The sequence below is a fragment of the Chamaea fasciata genome, unplaced genomic scaffold, assembly GCF_029207755.1.
Source record: "Chamaea fasciata isolate MVZ Bird 193981 ecotype frontalis unplaced genomic scaffold, bChaFas1.0.hap1 SCAF_1, whole genome shotgun sequence".
NCBI lineage: Eukaryota > Metazoa > Chordata > Aves > Passeriformes > Sylviidae > Chamaea > Chamaea fasciata.
Genome location: NW_027094086.1, coordinates 41,280,031 through 41,298,698, shown reverse-complemented (window position 1 = coordinate 41,298,698; position 18,668 = coordinate 41,280,031). Strand labels below are relative to the sequence as shown.

Sequence of the window (18,668 nt, the reverse complement as noted above, 5' to 3'; positions counted from 1 at the left end):
CACATTAGGGAAGCATGTGTTTCAATGATGTCTAGCAAGAACCTCCCCCTGCCTTGTTTTTTATCTGTTTGATAGAAAGTATTTCTACTTCCCATGCTCAGATAAAGGAGCAATCCTAGTGTTTCTTATTTACACTGTGAAATTTTTAAAGAAAATGACTTTACCATTATTTTTTCTATTATTTCCTGGTACATTTCCTTCTTTAGAATATTTAATAGTGTCAAGTCTGGTGGGTTTCAATTTCTTCCAGTTTAGAATTGGAAGTTTACTTGAGAAAAAGCCACTAAACCCCTTTCCTTTGCTACTCTATATTTTAGATAAAACATTAAAAGTGAATGATGCAGCAATTTCTATGGGTGTCTTAATTCTACAATTGCTTTTGCTTTGAACAAATCTTTATACAGAAAGAGTTTTGGTTTGACCTGAAAAGAAGTCCCTTTACAGGCACAAACAAAAGCAGGAAATGAGGGAAGAGGAGGGAGCTCTTATATTTTACCCCAAAGTATGGATCCCATTGTAAATTTTTAAACATAGCTCCAAATGACTTTGTGCGTCAGGAGCAATAATAATGACTTTTCCTCATGTCACAATATGACTCCATCTGATGGACTGTATGTTGTGGGCTCATTGGGGCTGTAGCAAGACTCCTCTCCCCATTTTTCTCTTCAAGGTGAGAAATTTATCTTTTTGTCCATAAGAGAAAGAGTAACTTTGTGGTTTAATAACCACAGTTCAAGCATTTGACAATAACTGCAAATAAAGAAAATTCTAATAGAAGGGGAATTATAACACTGTGGTTTTGAACTTTTTATTCCTGCCTGTGATTTCCTTAAAGGACCTTCCATTACAGTAATGTATTAACTAAAAATTAGTTAGGGATAGAATTTTCTCGTACAACATCAAAATAATTTTGTTCTATTAATGATTATTTTCTCTTTACATGAGAGAAAAATTGAGCTCATATAATTTTTTGTTCCTTGGCCTCTGGAATCTATTTTATGAAACATTTTTCAAAAAGTTTATCTTGAATCTTGTAGAAGCAGTAACATATGTTTTCCTCAACCTCTTCATTGTACCTAACAAATTTAATGGTACAGCTCTCTTCCACTGGATATGGGCCACTGTCCAAAGTGTCTTACCAGTAAGATAACTATTCTTTCATTTATAACCTCAGTTTCATTCTGTTATGTGTCTTCTGTATTTTTAGACTTTTAATATTCACCTGTTTTCTGCTTGTGTTTTCCTTGGACATTTTATACACTGTTATGATATTGCCTTAATTCTTCCCTTGCTGAATATATTCATCTCTCCCTTTCTGTCTCATTTAAGTTTTAACACATTCCCTTCCATGATTTATCTTAATTCTTTTATATATGCATTTTCTGTGTAAAACAGTTGCCTAAAATACAGTTAAAACCAGTTGTGAAATCCCAAAACGAAGAGGAAAAAAAAAGACTTTTTTTCAAATCTTAGTTAGAATTTAGGAGCAGATTAATCTTGGTAAGAAAAAAAGAAAGTGAATATCTGCCTGTGTTGGGTCATACTTTGTTTTTTCCCCCTGGATTTCAAAGCATGTGGGTTAAGTGTCTGGGACATTGCAAGATTGGACTCTGGTTTTATGGATTTGCAAACACTGTCGGTGATTAGGAGCGAATAGTGGCATGCAATTACAAGGAGGAAAGTGGTGAGAAACGCGTTTTCTAATAGACAGGGCCCTGGCTCTGTGAGATGAATTCAAGGGCTGTATCCTCTCAGGGTCTCACTGCAACCCCTCAAGTTCCCAGGGGAAGTATCATCATTTTTGCATAGAGAAGGCTGCTTGCAAAGGAACTGCACTGTAAGGACAGGGAGGATGTCTCCTAAGCATTGCCTGGATGGAACAGTCTTGTCCTTGCTGGTTGTTGCTTTGAGGCAGTGCTTGGTCTCTCTGAATATATTTTGATCAATGTAAATAGTTTAGGGAATTTCTTTTTTGTTGATAAACTTAATTCTTGAAACCGACAAAAATAACTTCATTTCTTTTTTGTTTATTTTCTGTTTTTTTTGTTTTTTTTTTTTTTTTTTTTTAAAGGTCACAACCTGGGATTGGACACGAGCTGAGAAAACATTTTCAGTTTATGAGATAATGTGCAAAATTCTCAAGGTATGATAAAAAAGTATAAAATAAATTGCCACTTTGACAGACAAGAGCATAACAATAACTACTTTGCAGAAAGAGATCTATTTTTTCCCCTTTAAAGTCAAATATCAGAAGTCCTGGTGTCAGTAGATACAGAATCGAACTAGAAGGCATGGCAAAATTGGAAATAAACTGATTTTGACTAGAAAACTTATTATTTAAACTAGAAAACTACCTTATTTCTATATATATTTCTTATTTCTCTGTATGGGATTTACAGCTTCACTTTATTGTCATATTTAATTAGTGTAACATTTCTTTTTCTAACGGAGGACCTAAAGAAACAGTGATCAGTTTGATTGTTTTCAAATATGTTGATGGAACAAACAGTAGCTGCAGTGTATGATTTCACTGGAACTGAGAGCAGAGTCTTTAAATTATGCACTACCATTCTAGAAACTTTTGTCTTATTTTTTCCATGTTCTTCAGTCTGCCTGAAGTGTAATAAATAGGACGAGATAATGATACATGTTTAAAAAGTTAAAATTATGACTAGCAAATTAAATAAGACCATTATTGTACATTGCTTTTAATTTTTAATTCAGAATTCAATCAGAATTATTTTATGTGGTCTTTTCTCTGTTTTAAAAACAGTGAAAAACAGATGCTCAGAATTTCTCAATGGGAAGGAAAAGAGATGTTTTTTTCTATTCATGTGAAGTGCTTTCTGGTTTATGTTGGTTTTGGGGGTTTCTGGGTCCAAGTTACATAAAAGGTAATTTTAACAGTTCTGTAGTTTTGTCTAGGCAGGGGAAGACTAATATCAAAATGAAATATGAAAATGCTATACTTTTAAAAGTGTTTCCCACTGGGAAGATCTTTTACTGACGTAAATGCTACATTTCTTAAGTTTTGTAGGTTACATAGATGCGCTATATTTTCCTTAGGGAGGCAGATTAGAGTTGGAATGGCTCAAAAAAATACAAAAGTTTTTACGCTTGAGACTTCGAAAGAAAACAAAACAAAACAAAACCAAGTTTATGGTCTGGAAAAGTCCTCTTTGCTCGCAATCAGAACAGAGAAGTGAAAAGTTTTCTTTTACTGCCATAATGGCTGTGAGGTCTGGAGTCTTCATCAAGTAGTAGAATATCCCAAACACAAAACATCCCATCACTGTGGTGTGTCCTTCAATTACCGAGTGTGTGCAAATATCAGCTCCTTAGAAGTGCTCGTGTAGGAAGAGAAGAAACAGGACAAGTTGTTCACTCTGTGAAGGCATTGCACTGAAGGTGTAAATGAACAGTGCTCTAAGAACACAGTCAGGCTTTGAAAGAGTTGAAAAATACCAGTTCTTACATACACTTTTTTTCCCATTCTCTTTGGTAAACTCTTATTGCTTCAGGCCTTGGGCTTAATGCAGTAAGCATCAAGGTAGCTCTTCTTTTTCAGAGAACTAAGTGCTTTGGAGCCAGGATAACTCCTCCTTATGTCTTATCCAAAGATATTTTTTTATACTCTTTGAACAAAAATTTATACATTAAATTTATATATTATATTATTATATTTTATACTCTTTGAACTGAATGTGTGCCATATAATTTTCTGTATTTTAAAGGTCCTTCTTCTTTTCTTTTAGCCATTTGCCTTTGTTGATGCTCTTCTTAATTCACATGCAATTTTAGCCATTTTTTGTCTCCCCCCTTTGTTCTGTGTCTCCTGTGTACCAATACACTGTTTTTTCAGTTTTTTTTTTCATATCTCAGCCGTGTAGCAGAAGTTATGTCAGCCAAGGAGACAGTCCACAAAGCAGTAAAACCTAAACCAGAGCCTTCCTGGCACTGTTCTGTAGAAGCACAGAAAAGTGTACAAACATACTGGGTTTTTTTTGTCATCCAGCCCTCCAAACTGTCTGGGAAGAGGTGTAAATCTTCCAGCCTCAGTCTGTATTAACAGAGAGGTAATTTCAGCATAAGTAATGTAAGAATATAATTTATGTGTTTCTTTATCACTTTATTTATATTCAGTTATTCATTTATTGTCTGTAAATATGGTCAGTCTTATAAAATGCTGAAATATTTCAAGCAGATTCTTTAGCTGACAAAAACCTGAAAATAATAAAAACTGGAAGTGGAAAAATCATTGCAATGGAATTGCAACTTCTGACATTGAAGCATTAATCTTCACCATATTCGAGTTTTCTACAGCAGGTGCTATGTAACTTAACTACGGTTTCACTAAATATAAAAGCAAATAAAACCAGGAAAAACAGCTTCCCATTACACTACTGCATTGAACATCTGTAGAAACTCAAGGTTTTGTTCAGCTTTTTATGCCAGCATCTTAAAAGTCTCCATTTGAGCAATGTGTGGTTTTTAGATCCATCTGAACAAGCCCCGTGGATATTACTGAACCAGAGGCCACGTAAAAAAAAAAAAAAAGTTAGTCTGGTGTTTTGTGTTCACCTTCAAGCTTCTTCCCTTCTATAGTACCTCAAATGCTACTTTTGTTATAAATCTGTTTGACTTGGAGAATGACACAGCTTCTTTGGCTAATATTCACTTCAAGTAGAAGGATTTGCAGGTAGGCTGTGCTAACCTTTGTATGAGTGAGCTCAGGAGTGAGAAGTAGCGCTTTAGAGTTAAGAGTTGTCATTTACTAAGCAAAGTCTATCTGTATTACATGGCTTTCTTGCATTTGAATGAGGTATTTGAAAAAAAAAAATGCCCGCATTGAGACTTGCGTTCATTAGGATGCAACTGTCACCTAAGGTAGCTGGTATTTTCCCCTGTGTATAGTGGCAATTTTGTAACTGTCCCTCGTGCCACAAGGACAGGGCTTTAGGGCTTTACTTAATACGTCTGTAAGGATTTTTTCTGCTTTTTCCCCTTCTTGATTGTGACTAAATTTCTGATGAACTTCACAAGAGCAGTCTGGAATAGAGAGACTTATTACCCTAAGTTTGTCTTTTTAAATAGAATTGTAATTTTCCTCAGTTTGAGAGATTTCTCTAAGTTTCTCTTCGCAACAGAAGTACTAGAGTGGTGAATATGAACTTTCAGATCCTACTGAATCCATATTAATATTTTAGTGCCTCAAGATGAGAGAATAATTCCTCTTTTGGTAACAGTAAAAATATGAAAACAGTAAAGAAAATATCAATGTCTACACACAATTCTTTGTCTACTACAAAGTACTTAACTGATTTAATCTTCAGGAAGAGTATATAGTCCAAAGACGTTAAGTAAAATCCAAAACTTGGCTGCCACCATGACCAGTGTTTTCTTTCTATTTACTTGCATGTGTTTAGTGTTTTTTTTTTTTTCCTTTAGTATCCTATCCAAAGACTCTGATTCCTTTCACAAATAGTGTAGAAGACTGGGATGCCATTTTCAATTGTCACAGTTGGCTTAGTCTCAAGCAGCTAAAAGGCAGAATGTTCTGCATCTTATTCCGAGATGTCAGAGATTATTGTGTGATTTATAGCTAGTGGATTCATATTTATAATACTCATCAAATAAATCACTATTTTGCTCTAACTGTATCTTTTTTTCTTTTATTTTCTGGATCAGATTACAAAGAAAAGGAAGCAGAAGAAAGGCATTAAATCTCTATTCTAATTTGATTAATTTCATTAGGACCTTCTAAATAACCAGGAAGACCCCTAAAATTTGAAGCATAAAAATGGACTTTAAAAAGCAGTCTTTCCACTGTGTGAAATCCAGCTTTATTGACAGAAATTCAACAAAAGATCGTTGATCCCCTTATTCAGTATTTAGAATTTTATACAGTAAAAAATACAAAAGAAAAAAACCCCAAACCCTCATAACCACTTTCATACACTACCATAACAATAATGTAATATATAAAAAAAGGTTCTGTATAAAGTTTACAAACTACCAGATAAAAATACATTTCACATAAATTAAGCTCTTCATTGTCAAGATTTTGAGGATGAAATAATAATTTCTGACATGAAACCTAGGAAAGGGAGGCTGAGTGCAAGAATCACATTTTAATTTAATTGATTTAAATTATTCATTGTGAAATAATGGCAAACAGCAGTGGGCCATGTTTGATGCAAAAGGAGCATTTATGGAGATGCAAATAACCTAAGACCTGGGGGCATAAATGCATAAATTGGTAAGCATATGAAATAATTTATTAAAAATTCAATAGGTCTGTTGATTAAGGGGTGGAAGCAGTGAGAAAACAAGGCACTGAAGAACTCTTTAACCCTAAAAATAAGCAGGTAAAAAGAAAGTGAGTAAAAATCAAAGTCAGGTGAGTTAAAATGGTGAAGAAGGTAGGAACTGTAAAAGCTGTGCTGATTAGTCGGTGTAAGGTACCAGTAAGAACATGATAGCTTTAAACCACTCTTTTTTGTTTGTTTTTTTTTTTAATCACAAGTTTATTCAAAATTTATTCATACTAATGCTAATAGGACAGTGACACTAGCCTATGGATGAAAATCTGTGATCCGTGTTAAGAAATTTGTCAGGCAAGATAATGTAATATTACCACTTTTGACATAAAAATGTATCTATGAGTCATTTTAAATAGAACTACTGGAAAAATTTGCTATTGACAAATATTTCTAATTTATTCGCCCAGAAGCTTTTTTCACCTTATCCTTTATTTTGGGGAGTAAAGCCCCATTAACAGTCAGCTGATTTTAATGTTGCAACTGAACAATATTCAATATTCTAGAAAAACAGGTTATTCTGTCTCTAACTTCAGAAAGGCAGGTGGCCTTATCCTGTTCAGTATTTCAAAGCTGATTTAACTGTATATGTCTTTTTGGTACCTCTTGATACACAGTTTTAACACGTGTGTTATGAGAGTGTGTGAATGTGTAGGTGTGCATAATTTAACAAGATTTAAATACCTTAGATAAATTTGAAAATAGTTCAAATATTTAAACAATTTTTCCATATAGGGGGTAGGAAAAAGTTTGTTACATTTTTCAGGTAAATTATGAAGAATAACATGAGAAATTACACTTCTCTATCCTTTTTGCTTCAGTTACTTATGTTCTTCAGCTCATCCAAACATTTTTTATTTGTGACAAAATGCTTTCTATAGTTCAGTCACCTGCCTCCTATCTTCAGTGTCATACAAAAACATTTGGAGATTAACAGTTAGAGCATAAAGCTTTATTCAGCATAAAACAGGAAACATATTCAAGTGTCAGATCAGCTCTGAAATGAAATGTGAGGATGACTGTGGAAGGCAGTCCATGTTGGCAGCACATCAGGGTAGTGAATCACTGGTGTTATAGTAAGTACCATTCACATCAGTGCACCTAAATATTTTTTTTGTTATAATAATCAGGACCAACTTGGTGTCTCAGAAGTCTTGTGATTCCTTCCTTATTTTAGCTGTTAGTGTGTGTAAAATCTTCAAACGTAGTTAAGTTGATTTTTCCCACTTAAATCGCCAGTATTATGCTGTCCATTTCCAGTAAGTTAGGTATGGGAAAAGGATGAAATAAAAAGGGTAGGAAACTACTGACAATGTTAATGTATTCAGATAAATAAATAAATTTTATATATATATATATATATATATATATATATATATAAACTGCAGGTAGAGAACATATTTTGAGGTCTGTCATTCATATGGCTTGCTCAATGGTGAGACTTGCATATTGATGTGATTCCACTAAAATACTTTGCTCTCAAAATGCTACAGAGGCAGAAGTAATGAATTCCTTTTATGAATAGGTTTATGCTGCATCCAAGCAATTTAAGATTTTCAGCCAGGGTTGAGCCAGGTGCCAGTTCTTGGAAAGAATGCTGAATTGTTGAGTATTTAAATTTAAATCAATTGAAGTAATTTTCAGTCTTTGGTTTACCTTCTGTCCTACATTTAAGAGTATCTAATGTTTCCACAGAAAAGAGGATCTGTTTCCCCTTTAAACAGAATTACAGTAGTGTTCTAAGATAAGAAAATAGTAATAGTCATAAATATCTCCATGTCCACTGGCATAAGGCTAACACTAAGCTGGCTTCAGTTAGGCCATAAAGAAAACTTCTGTACTGAAACAGAGCTCCTGACAAGGCCAGTGAATTTCCATCACTGGATCCTTTTAAGTGTAAGCTGATGTGTGGCTGCTCCTACCATGCATAGAGATAGGCACTAGATGGCTGCGCCTCTGGCCAGATCATACGTGTTTTCTGTGATTCTGTATGTGATTTCAGTTCATTTCTCCTCAACATGTACATAGTTATACAATCCCTAATCCATGTTAATCTGGATAAATTTAATGGGCCTTGTGCGTTAAAAGTGTTGATGTGGCTGTAACTCTGCAGCATAATGTGAGAGTCTTTCCTGAAAGCAAAGAGGCAGTGTTATTACTTGTTTGACACCTACCACTGTATAAAGGCTTGTTTACTTATTGTTTGGTTCAGAAAGGAAGGACAAACAATATTTGAAATGTAAACTTATTAAATAAGGCTTTTCATGTTTCCCGTTAACTTTAGAAAGGTTTCTCAGTTTTTGTTAACTCCCCCCCACCTCCACCTTTTTCTGACATTTCTTATGCAATATTAATATAAACTGTCACCTTTTGGGTGAAAAATAAATGACTTGTGTTGGGCTGGGGCTGCCAATCTCTGATCAGAGTCTGATCCTTCTTCCTGGAAGAAATAACAAGATAAACACACAGAGAAAAACAAAAAATAACAGATACAGAAAATAAATTTTTAAATGACTTCTGCAACCTCTCTGTTTCAGAAATTGCTTTTTGTTCCCTGTCTAGTTATGAGACTGACAGTGCTCTTGCAACATCCTTGAAAAGCAAATCCAAATTAACTTTTAACATAAGGCAAATGGAATGCTGAAAAAGAGCAGAAATGAGGTGTGAAATATAATTTAGGATACTTCGGAAAGACAAGTATTTGTCTTAAATCCAAGATACTTGAGATTTATCTGCAGCTTGAGAAGTTTCTCTCATTGACTTAATCTAATCAGAGCATTTCTAAAGATTGGAGTGATTCAGTATTATATTAACTAATATGGTCTGACTCTCCAATTTTCCTAGATTTTTGTGTAACATTTTTCTCTAATTTATCAAATTTCTCTTATTGTTTTGGTCATGGACTTCAATTATTTGAATACTTCCCTATCTTTTTTTCTGGCTATCACCATACTTAAATTTAGCTTGAGATGCTGCAGTTTTATTGCACAAAGAATTTGTGGCTCTAGGCATTCATGCAACAGTGATAATTTTGGATTTTTCATTGGAACTGTGTCCCAATCCTTATTTGAAACAAATTGTTCCTGTCTCAGGGACAACTATTCAAAACTTCATTTGGTGCATTCTCTTCTCAGTGGAGGTCTAAATGTTAATTACTCTCAACAGCCAGAGCTAGCAGTGAAACCAGAAATATTAATTTCTAAAAAAACTTTATCTTGTTGTTTTATTATAGGACTTTTTTTACCACCGTCCCTTTTTAGTTTTTTTTCTTAGCACTATTAGCAAGTACATGTAAAATATATTTTTTTACAGATTTGCTCAAACAAATTTTCTGACATACTGATATTCAACCAAAATGCTTTTCATTGTTCTACTCTAATGTCCTCTCGTCTTGACATAATTTATTGACAAGCTATTTGAGTAAGAAATTCTGTCCAAAAGAGAAAGGAAGTTAAATAAGAAAGAGTATGCAGTCAAGTAGGTAATTCTTTTAACAAAATAAATAATCACTTTGGTGCGTAATTTTCCAAACTTTTATTCAATCAAGTTTAATGCTTTTCCTTCCAATGTTTGTGTCCTTCACAAGGAAAACCTTTAAAAGATCTTTTCCTGCCTTTAAAAATGATCTTTTCCTGCCTTTAAATACATTTAAAGTTGGGTAAAAAAACCCAAACACAAAAAATGACAAAAATGAGAATGAAAAGAAATTTTCTTCAATGTAGTTTCTTTTTCCCCTTCTGCTGTTAAAACAGGTGTTTTTTCTCTTATTGAAAAGGTGCATAGACACTTTAAGGAAACATAGTGTAAGTATGCTGTTCTCATTTACCATGACCACCAGGATAAAAATTCCTAACAGCTGGAAATATAGGGAAGGTCCTCTTCCTCTGCACCATGGAGATGCAGCATGTTCAGAATAAAATCTTCAAAATGTTAAAAGTCAAATTTTGCCTAGAAAAACTAATTTTTTTTTGGTAGACCTTAACTTTTCTTCCCAAGGGCAGCAAAAGTGTTTCTGTCTCTGAATCAGCCATTGCTGGTCCAAAGAACAGAAGTCCCAGAGCAGCCCAAAAAACAAATTTGGGGTCTGATGCTTCTCTGTTTATTTCTTTCTTTTTAACTTGGACAATTCAATTTAATTAATTTTTCTAATTTATTTTACAGAACCGATTTAACTGTTTTAACTATAATATAAAATGCAACAATATCCTCAGGCAGACAACTAACATGAAAAAAAAATCAGCTGCAATTATTTAAATTTGAGAGACTACTTTAAAAAAGGGTCAGAATGAAAAAAGAGGATCTCTCTTTAACATTGCTATCCATTATAATTATATTTACTCTTAAAGGAGCTGTTCTTAAACTTCAAAAACTTAACTTAAACTTAAACTTAAATTTCCAGCAAGTAATGTCTCAAAGTTTGGAGAGGTAAAAAACCTTAGTAGCTCTCCAAAGAAATTATTAGCACTTTTTTTTTGTATCTGTTTGTAATTATGCTCATCTCTGATTTCTATGTAACAGAAAATAACCACTAATGCCTCTCCAGAAGTTATTAGAATAATTTATTTCCTCAAAAGATTAGTTGGTTTTATGAACTTTTTGAAAATTTTCCTCATATGGCAAAAAAATAAACAAGTTTCTCTGCGGAGTTCATAAAGAAATAGTTACAATTATGGGACTGACTCAGAGGAAACCTGTTTTCAGACTCTAGCTCTGATTCAGATGAGGGTCTTCAAGACTGTCTTTTAATCAGGCACAATAGGAAATTAGTTTTCCTATTCAGGAAGAATTGGAAAGTGATTCAAGCTTACTGCTAAACCTAATGGAGTAGAGGGGATGAGCCTTTCTATTTATCTCTAACCATCAGACAGATCTTTCTAATGGAAATTTAATTGAAAGTAATTTTTTCCCTGAAATTATAAACAGTTTTTCCCTTGAGTAAACATACTTTTTGTAAAATCTGAACATCAAAATATGTTCTGTCCGATTTTAGTTTGGCTGCAACTCTGTGTTTACTTAAATGTGTGCATAAATATATATTTGCAATTTCAATGGGTTTTTTACACTTCTTAGCAATAAAATTCAGAAGGTTCCAAATAAGATGAGCTATGTACAACCACATGCCTGCATGGACATTTTTCATTTATTACTTCAGTAATGAGGATATGTTAGAGAAGCTGTATCTTTTTTTTCTCTCTGGAGTGAATCTTTTCCCTGCTGCCTGTAAATGCTATTAGAACCATCACCATAGCAACTAATGGTGATGCTCAAGCAAAGTGTTCCCAAAATTCCAGCTGAAGAAGTAGATCATTATATGCCCTTAGAAAGAAGGATTTATGTTTTTGTAGCCAGAACTGATAGGTGAACGGAGACACAAACAGTAAAACCATTAGGGCACTGATGCCAGCGAGTGTAAAGGCATGATCTGATTCATTTTTACAGTTGCTTTGGAGTTATTGCATGAGAAAATGCTTTTTATCTTCAGAGAATTTAGATGCTAGATTTGAATCTTGATTATGATAGGACAGATTTCTTTTGGCAGAACTATCTAAACTAGTGAACAAAGAAAGCAGGTTTTATTTGTTTTCTCATTTATGTGTTTTGAAGAACTGTTATAATTAATATGAGAGGCATGAATACTTATCTCATTTTAACAGCTGAAATAGAATTTTCTTGTAAGTCAAGAAAATTATTGTTATTGTCTAATTGTCTTATTGCCTAATAAGATGGTTTTGAATATCTTACAATGAATTGTTGTTCAGGCCAAAAACCTCTCACCAGTGTCACTAACATTCACAGTTCCATGGCAAAACATATATGCCACTCTGTGTATACATGTAACTTCTTAGGTAAATCAGGCTTCCAGAAAGTTCTTGAGCACCTCCTGGGTAAAAATCATGCCATGAGCATGAAAGTGGCAAATATAGCTTTGTTTACTGTTGCAGAGAGCTTTGTAAAATAGAAGAACTCAACTCTCTCTGTCCATCACAAGAGGTGAAAGCCTCATGTATCTCAGCAGATTTAAATAATAGCCAAAATATGAGTATTTAATGCGTTCATCATACTTAAAATGAAACAACACTAGTAACGAAAAAGAAATAGTGCTGCTGCTGGAAAGAGTAGTCTTTCAAAAGAGAAGAGATTACCCCTGCAGAAGAGAAGGCGAAGTCACCATTTAGTGATAAAGAAGCATTCTGCCCTAATTTGTAAGGACCTGCCTAATGAGCCATGCTTAGTTCCCATGGACAAATTTATTACTCTCGCTTAATATGGATATCATTATTAATTAGGCAAGCAGGAGTCATACTGTCCTGTCAGCAGAGATGCTGGATTACCCTGAAGCTGGGTGTAAGCCAATGTCTTTCGTCACAGCCCATCCTTCAGGAGGACTACATTCCCTCTAGTGAGAATTGGCATACTGCTGAAAGTTTTGTGTGTGTTTCTCTTCAGAGAGTTTTATTAACTCACAACAAAAGCATCACAACTAATCATTATCAGTGTGAAAGAGTTCTTAAAAAATCAACATGAAATTGGCTCATGTCCATCATTGACTAGTAAGTGAATAAAATAATACAGGGTCATAACAGATTCTTGAATGGATAGAATGACATTTATATTTTAGTTGAAGTAGTGGTTTGGTAAAAGTTAATTAATGAATATTCCTGCTTCATCCAGACCTGGTTTTGAGACTCCCAACAAGTTTTTTTAAAGATTTCAGACTTTTGGACAATTCCTAGTTGGATTTCTTAAAAAAAAAAAAAAAAAAAAAAAAAGAAATTTCCTTTAAATTCCTGCCTTTATAATGACATTTGGCTATCTTTTAGCTTTCTCCACATATTGTTTTGTCCAATTATCTATTGTACAAATTATTACATTTTATAAACCTAGAATACAGTTTTTTAATGCTTGAGAAGAGATGCAAAACTAAAAAAAGATCTTGCAGAAAAAGCAGGAAAAGTTGCAGAAGCAGTACTAAAGGGAACCTTGTACATAGGATTCCATAGGATGGAATACCACTAATTAGGAAAGGAATACTCCATCTGTATATTAGCATTTTTAGAAAAAGTAAAATATATAATTTAAATGTGTTTGACTTACACTTCTCTTATCATGAACCCAACCATAGGTGTTGATATCAAAATCACAAGTATATACATTAGAACTAATCACAAATTGAAATTATTATTTGGTTAAATTATTTTTTCTGGGGAAATGTTGAATTTTGGTTTTGTTCTGAATAGGAACTTCACAGAATGTAAATTCCAATAACAAATGAGTCCATTATGTGTGGTTTTTGTCACAATATAATGTAGTAGTTGAAATACTGTAAATTTTTATATGCAAAATACTGAGGGGAAATACTTCCTAGAACTGATTAGGTCTTTCCTAAATCAAAGCATGCTCTCATCTTCATATATAAGTAGCAAAATCTTGGATAACCATTGTAGATCCCATTTAGCTCTTTTCCATCATCTAGGTTTGATATAATACTTTGTAAAATCTAGTACAGTTATTACTAGCAACCTCATTGATAATAAAATAAATGGTATTTCATTTAATCACTTCAAAGATTAAAAATCTCTCCAGACATTTTTGCATTTTTAAAATACTTTTTAACAGAGGTCAACCTCAGCAAAACTTCTAACTTTTTGTTTTTCACAGTCAGCACAATAACTCTTCTCTTTTTCCTAGACAGCATATTCTTCTCAATAGGAGTCAAAAAAACCTGTAAGACTGGAGGAGTCTAAGAGTGTAATTTAAAAGCATCAAACCTTAGCTGTGCCCAGCTAAATAGAGATATGCATTCTGGAACTGAGCCATGCACTAAGCTCTCTCCCATTTGAAGACAGGGGTTATTACTTCAGTTATATTAAAGACAATGATTTCTGTGATCCCACAAAGTTGTGTTTCAGAAAAGCTTTAAGAGTCTGGATTACCAATAATCACTTATTCTCTACTAACTGTTGTCAAGAATAGGTAAAGATGAGTTCAAAATATTTTTAGTTTCTTCTGTAGTTGTAGTGATAAAGAACTGCAACCTTCCCCAGGAAATACATGAACCTTACACATGAGTCTTGCCACATTCCATGGTGAATATGTCCTTTGCGTTGTGGGCCAACAGGCCCATTCAATCAGGTTTAGCTCTGGAAGCACAGGGAGTTCAAGACCCCATTTAAGATCTGTTAGACAAGAAGTGCTGTTATTCTAAAAGAAGTCGCTTTTCTTCCCTGGAGGAGTGAGGGTTTTCCAGTGCTTTTGCTCATCCAGAACTGAGATTGTTCAGCCTGGAAGAGAGAAGGTGAACCTATTGTGGCCTTTCAGTATCTAAGGGCATCCTTAAAGAAAGATGGAGAGGGACATTTTCAAGAGCATGTAGTGACAAAACAAAGCAGAATGGCTTCAAACTGAAAGAGAGGCGGTTTAGATTAGATTTTGGGATGAAATTCTTTATTGTGGGGGTAGTGAGGCACTGGAACAAGTTGTCCAGAGAAGTTACAGATGTCCCACCCCTGAAAGTGTTCAAGACCGTACTGGATGGGCTCTGAGTAACCTGATCAAGTAAAAGGTTTCACTTAAGGGGTTGGAGCTGGGTGATCTTTAAGGTCCCTTCCAAAACAAGCCACTCTGATGTTGTTTTGTTGCTACACACATCCACAAGGTTAAACATTTGTCACAGCGCTGCTGCTCTGTGTGATTTGAGGATGTGTGTGTAATGGACCATAGATGTCCTTAGCAACAACCTGGATATTATAACATCTATTTTGGATGCTGGTCAGAACATACTGAGAAGAGAATTGACACTTCAGTTGTAGAAGAAAGGCCTGAATTAAAAGGAAAAAAAAGAGGGGGGAAAGATATACCAAAAAAGAGACAAAAGCCATTTCTAATAGGACATAGACTATTATTTAGCTATACCTAAATATTTAGCCACACTTAACACATCCTTGTGAATATTTCAAAGAAAATTTTGGACGATTCTTTGGTTTTTTGGAAAAGTTGTCTTTTAAGATCAATCACATTCATGCTGATTTTTTCATAAATGAGTTAACACTGTCGAGCTACTAAGCTTAGCACTTGATGGAAGTAAGGAAGGAGATTTTTCCACAGTGACTGGTCATTTAAAAATCCTAGGAACTTGTTTTTGTCATGGTGATTGCGAAGAGAGGGTATGTTGCCTCTATAGCCGATTCTTCTAGAAATTGTAAAACTGGCTTCAACCAGAAACATTAATGAATGCATGCTGTACTGGCTTTCTTAAACAGATCTGTCACGTTTTTACTGAATGAATGGAAAGGGGAAAGTAGTACTTGCTCTCCCATTGCCTGCTTGTGTATCTGAGAGTGATAATTTCAGACAGGTTCCTGTTTTATGTATTTTGTTCTCAATAGCTTTAGGTTCCTGGTTCTCTGCCCCAGGGAGAGCTGACTTGAACAATGTAAGCTGCTCTTCCAGCTTGTATCAGCTGGTTATGCTCCCCTTGGTCTGTTCAAGCTGTGTATGACCAGAAGGCAATACTGTCCCATGAGTCTCCTTTACTGAACTTAACTCTGCCCTTTGCTATGGGGTAGGTGTGTGGAAATCGCATGCAGGCTACTTAAACCTAAATCTCCAATGTACTGTCAAGGACAGGTAGTGACCTTGTGAGTTGTGGCAACTTCTTTGATGTAGCAGGGACTAAATTAATTAAACCTGCTTCTGCAAACCTATTTTTCACAAGAACAAGTTACATGCCAGAATTTTAGCATAAGGCGTCTTTTATATTAAATAAATAAAATTTTGAAAAATAGTTGAAAACATTTTAATGAAAGGATTTCGTGATTAACTTGCTCATGCTTTGGTTTAGTACCGATTACAAATGCTAGCAATCATTAATTATTAAGTATTTACAACCTGATATCCATTGTATCACATTATGTTGAAAGTAAAGCCAAAAGTAAAGCCCAAACTAATTTTCTCCTCCAGGACCAAAGCCAGCAACCTAACCATTGGGAGCCACTGTAGTCTCTACTGGCAGTATCCATTTAAAGACTGATTGTATGTTGGATTTTGTAAGCCTCCAGAGATATGAACTTGTTTTCTCTAGCCTCTATAAAGAAAACAGTACATATGGACTTTTCATACTTCTTAAAATAAATATACTCCTTTGACCAACCTTCCAGAGTAGGGTGTGGAAGACAAATAGGTCAGAGAAGCTGATATTTGTGTTCCTTGTGTGAATAGAAAGTGAAAAACTTTCATAGAATGTATCTAATCTAAAAGTGTGTAGCTGATAACATTTTTGAGAAGTGATTTGTTAAAGTATTAGTGCCTGAGATATGCTGTTCTGTACCATTATGAATATAGACATCCCTTTAAAAATCATTGAAATGTCATGTTTAGACCAAACCCCTGATTTTCAGTTCCTCCGTGACTGTGGTTACTCCTGTCATTTAAAACGCCATTTAAAAAAGCTGGGTTTGAGGCATAAATGTTTGCAATTAAAAATATTAATTGATGTATGCCAGATTATATAACTTCAGGTTTTCATCAGGACAGTGATCTACTGGACCGTCGGAGACATTGCTTCAGTGTCCAGTCTGAATCTGGAGAAGATCTTTACTTTTCTGTGGAGCTAGAGTCTGACCTAACACTATGGGAAAAAGCCTTCCAAACAGCAACTTTTTTAGAAGTTGAACGGATACAGGTGAGAACAACTGCCTTGGTGATCATCTTTTGCTAAATTAGAAAATTAGGCCCATATGAAATAATGATGTGATTTAAGAAATATTATGACCTTCTGCAGCTGTCAAGTTATTGTTCTTTTATGTAAGTAATTGCTTTTGCTGATCTCAAACAGCTTGCAATCTAGCCTTCAGAAGAGGCTACCTGAAATACTATCTTTAAGTTATTGTGACAATGTGATACATATTTGTTAACTGAAGTTCATGGACTGACAAGGAAAAACAATCAACGGATCAGGAACAAAATCCAGCTGTTTAGATACTCTTAGTGGCTTACATGCTACCTTATTTGTTACTGATATCACAAGAGAACCATGGAGGAATTAAGTTGTCCTTGTAATACCAGGGATGAGAGTATACTTAGTGATGTATTTATTGGATACAAGCAAGAACAAAAATTGTACCTTAGATACAACATTCTTTCTTCACGTATTTCTTGTTACTTGTGTATTTACTCTATTGCCTGATGACAGTGCAGAGATGGACAACATTCAAGTACAGATTGCTAGTGACTTTTTATAGCAAAAATACTTTTCAGAGTGTTTAAAGATAACAACTTCTCACATGACCAAAAAGTCATGGCTTTGTGACTTACAAAAGGAGAAAAAATCCACCCACCCCAACTATAATTCACCTAATCCCAATTGTGATACTGATTTTCTAATAATGAAATATATGTGTGGTTAGAACAGCTTTAGCTGATGTTGGCAGGAGTTATACACACCTACCTGAGCCATAGTAGCATATTAGCCTGTGCAAGTACTGGCTCACACATTTTCTAGGTCCTCCTGGGAATGCAAGCACTGGCATGTTTTTATTCAGACAAACTGTTAGTTAGTTATATATGAGCCCTTTTCTGACCTGCGAACCACCACATGCAGATGGACTGAATTTTTATATACTAATGAAGATCCAATTTGCAAAAACGACACGGCTGTCAGTTCTAATGCACAGTACCTTTGTTGCAGGAGGAGTCAGGGGAGGTTCAGCTTTCCTCTTTTAAATTCAACTATGCTGCTACCTTTTAGAGAAACTATTCTTGTCTTTTAAGCTGTACTTGCATGCTGGAAAATCTAAGACTAGGTTTTCTGTGTAAAACTTGCAATAATACATGTCCTCTGCCACTAAATATTTGAGAGTTTTTGTCTTAGATAATTCACTGCAACATACTTTATAGAAGCACTGCTGTGCCGTCAGTAAAAGAATATATGGCATTTTTCTTGAATAACTTTTATCTCGGAAGCCACCTCATATTTGTTCTGCTTTCAGATTGATTCATATTGTAGCATTCCTGGTTTAGATTTTTCTTTTGGGTTTTAGAGTGGCATTTATTCAAAATTGCCTTCATGCTTCTCCAAAATAATTTGCTTTATAATCTTAACCTCAGATTCATCTTAATCTTGTGGAACTCACACTTACTATTTCATCTTTTTTTCTTTATTTTCTATATCTTGATTTGGAAAAAAAATATAGAATATTTTTAATATAACTGGGTTTAGCCTCCTCATTTTTCTTTCAGCAATCCATTACTGCTTTAATGTACCAACCTGCAGATGCAGATCTGGTGGTATAATTTGTTTCCAGCAAGTTCTTTCATTGCTCTGTAAGAAAAAAAGGTGACAGGTTCAAA

General features: G+C 34.4%; 1 protein-coding gene across 6 annotated transcripts in view; it reads left to right on the top strand.

Moving 5' to 3' along the window:
- Window positions 1–18,668, top strand: part of SNTG1 (syntrophin gamma 1) — a 324,290-nt gene that overhangs the window by 274,676 nt on the left and 30,946 nt on the right. For all 6 annotated transcript variants that reach the window (XM_066181512.1, XM_066181540.1, XM_066181522.1 and 3 more), the window contains 2 exons: window positions 2,072–2,143; window positions 16,849–17,001. In XM_066181512.1, the coding sequence (XP_066037609.1) occupies window positions 2,072–2,143; window positions 16,849–17,001 (225 nt within the window). The remainder of the gene's footprint in view (window positions 1–2,071; window positions 2,144–16,848; window positions 17,002–18,668) is intronic.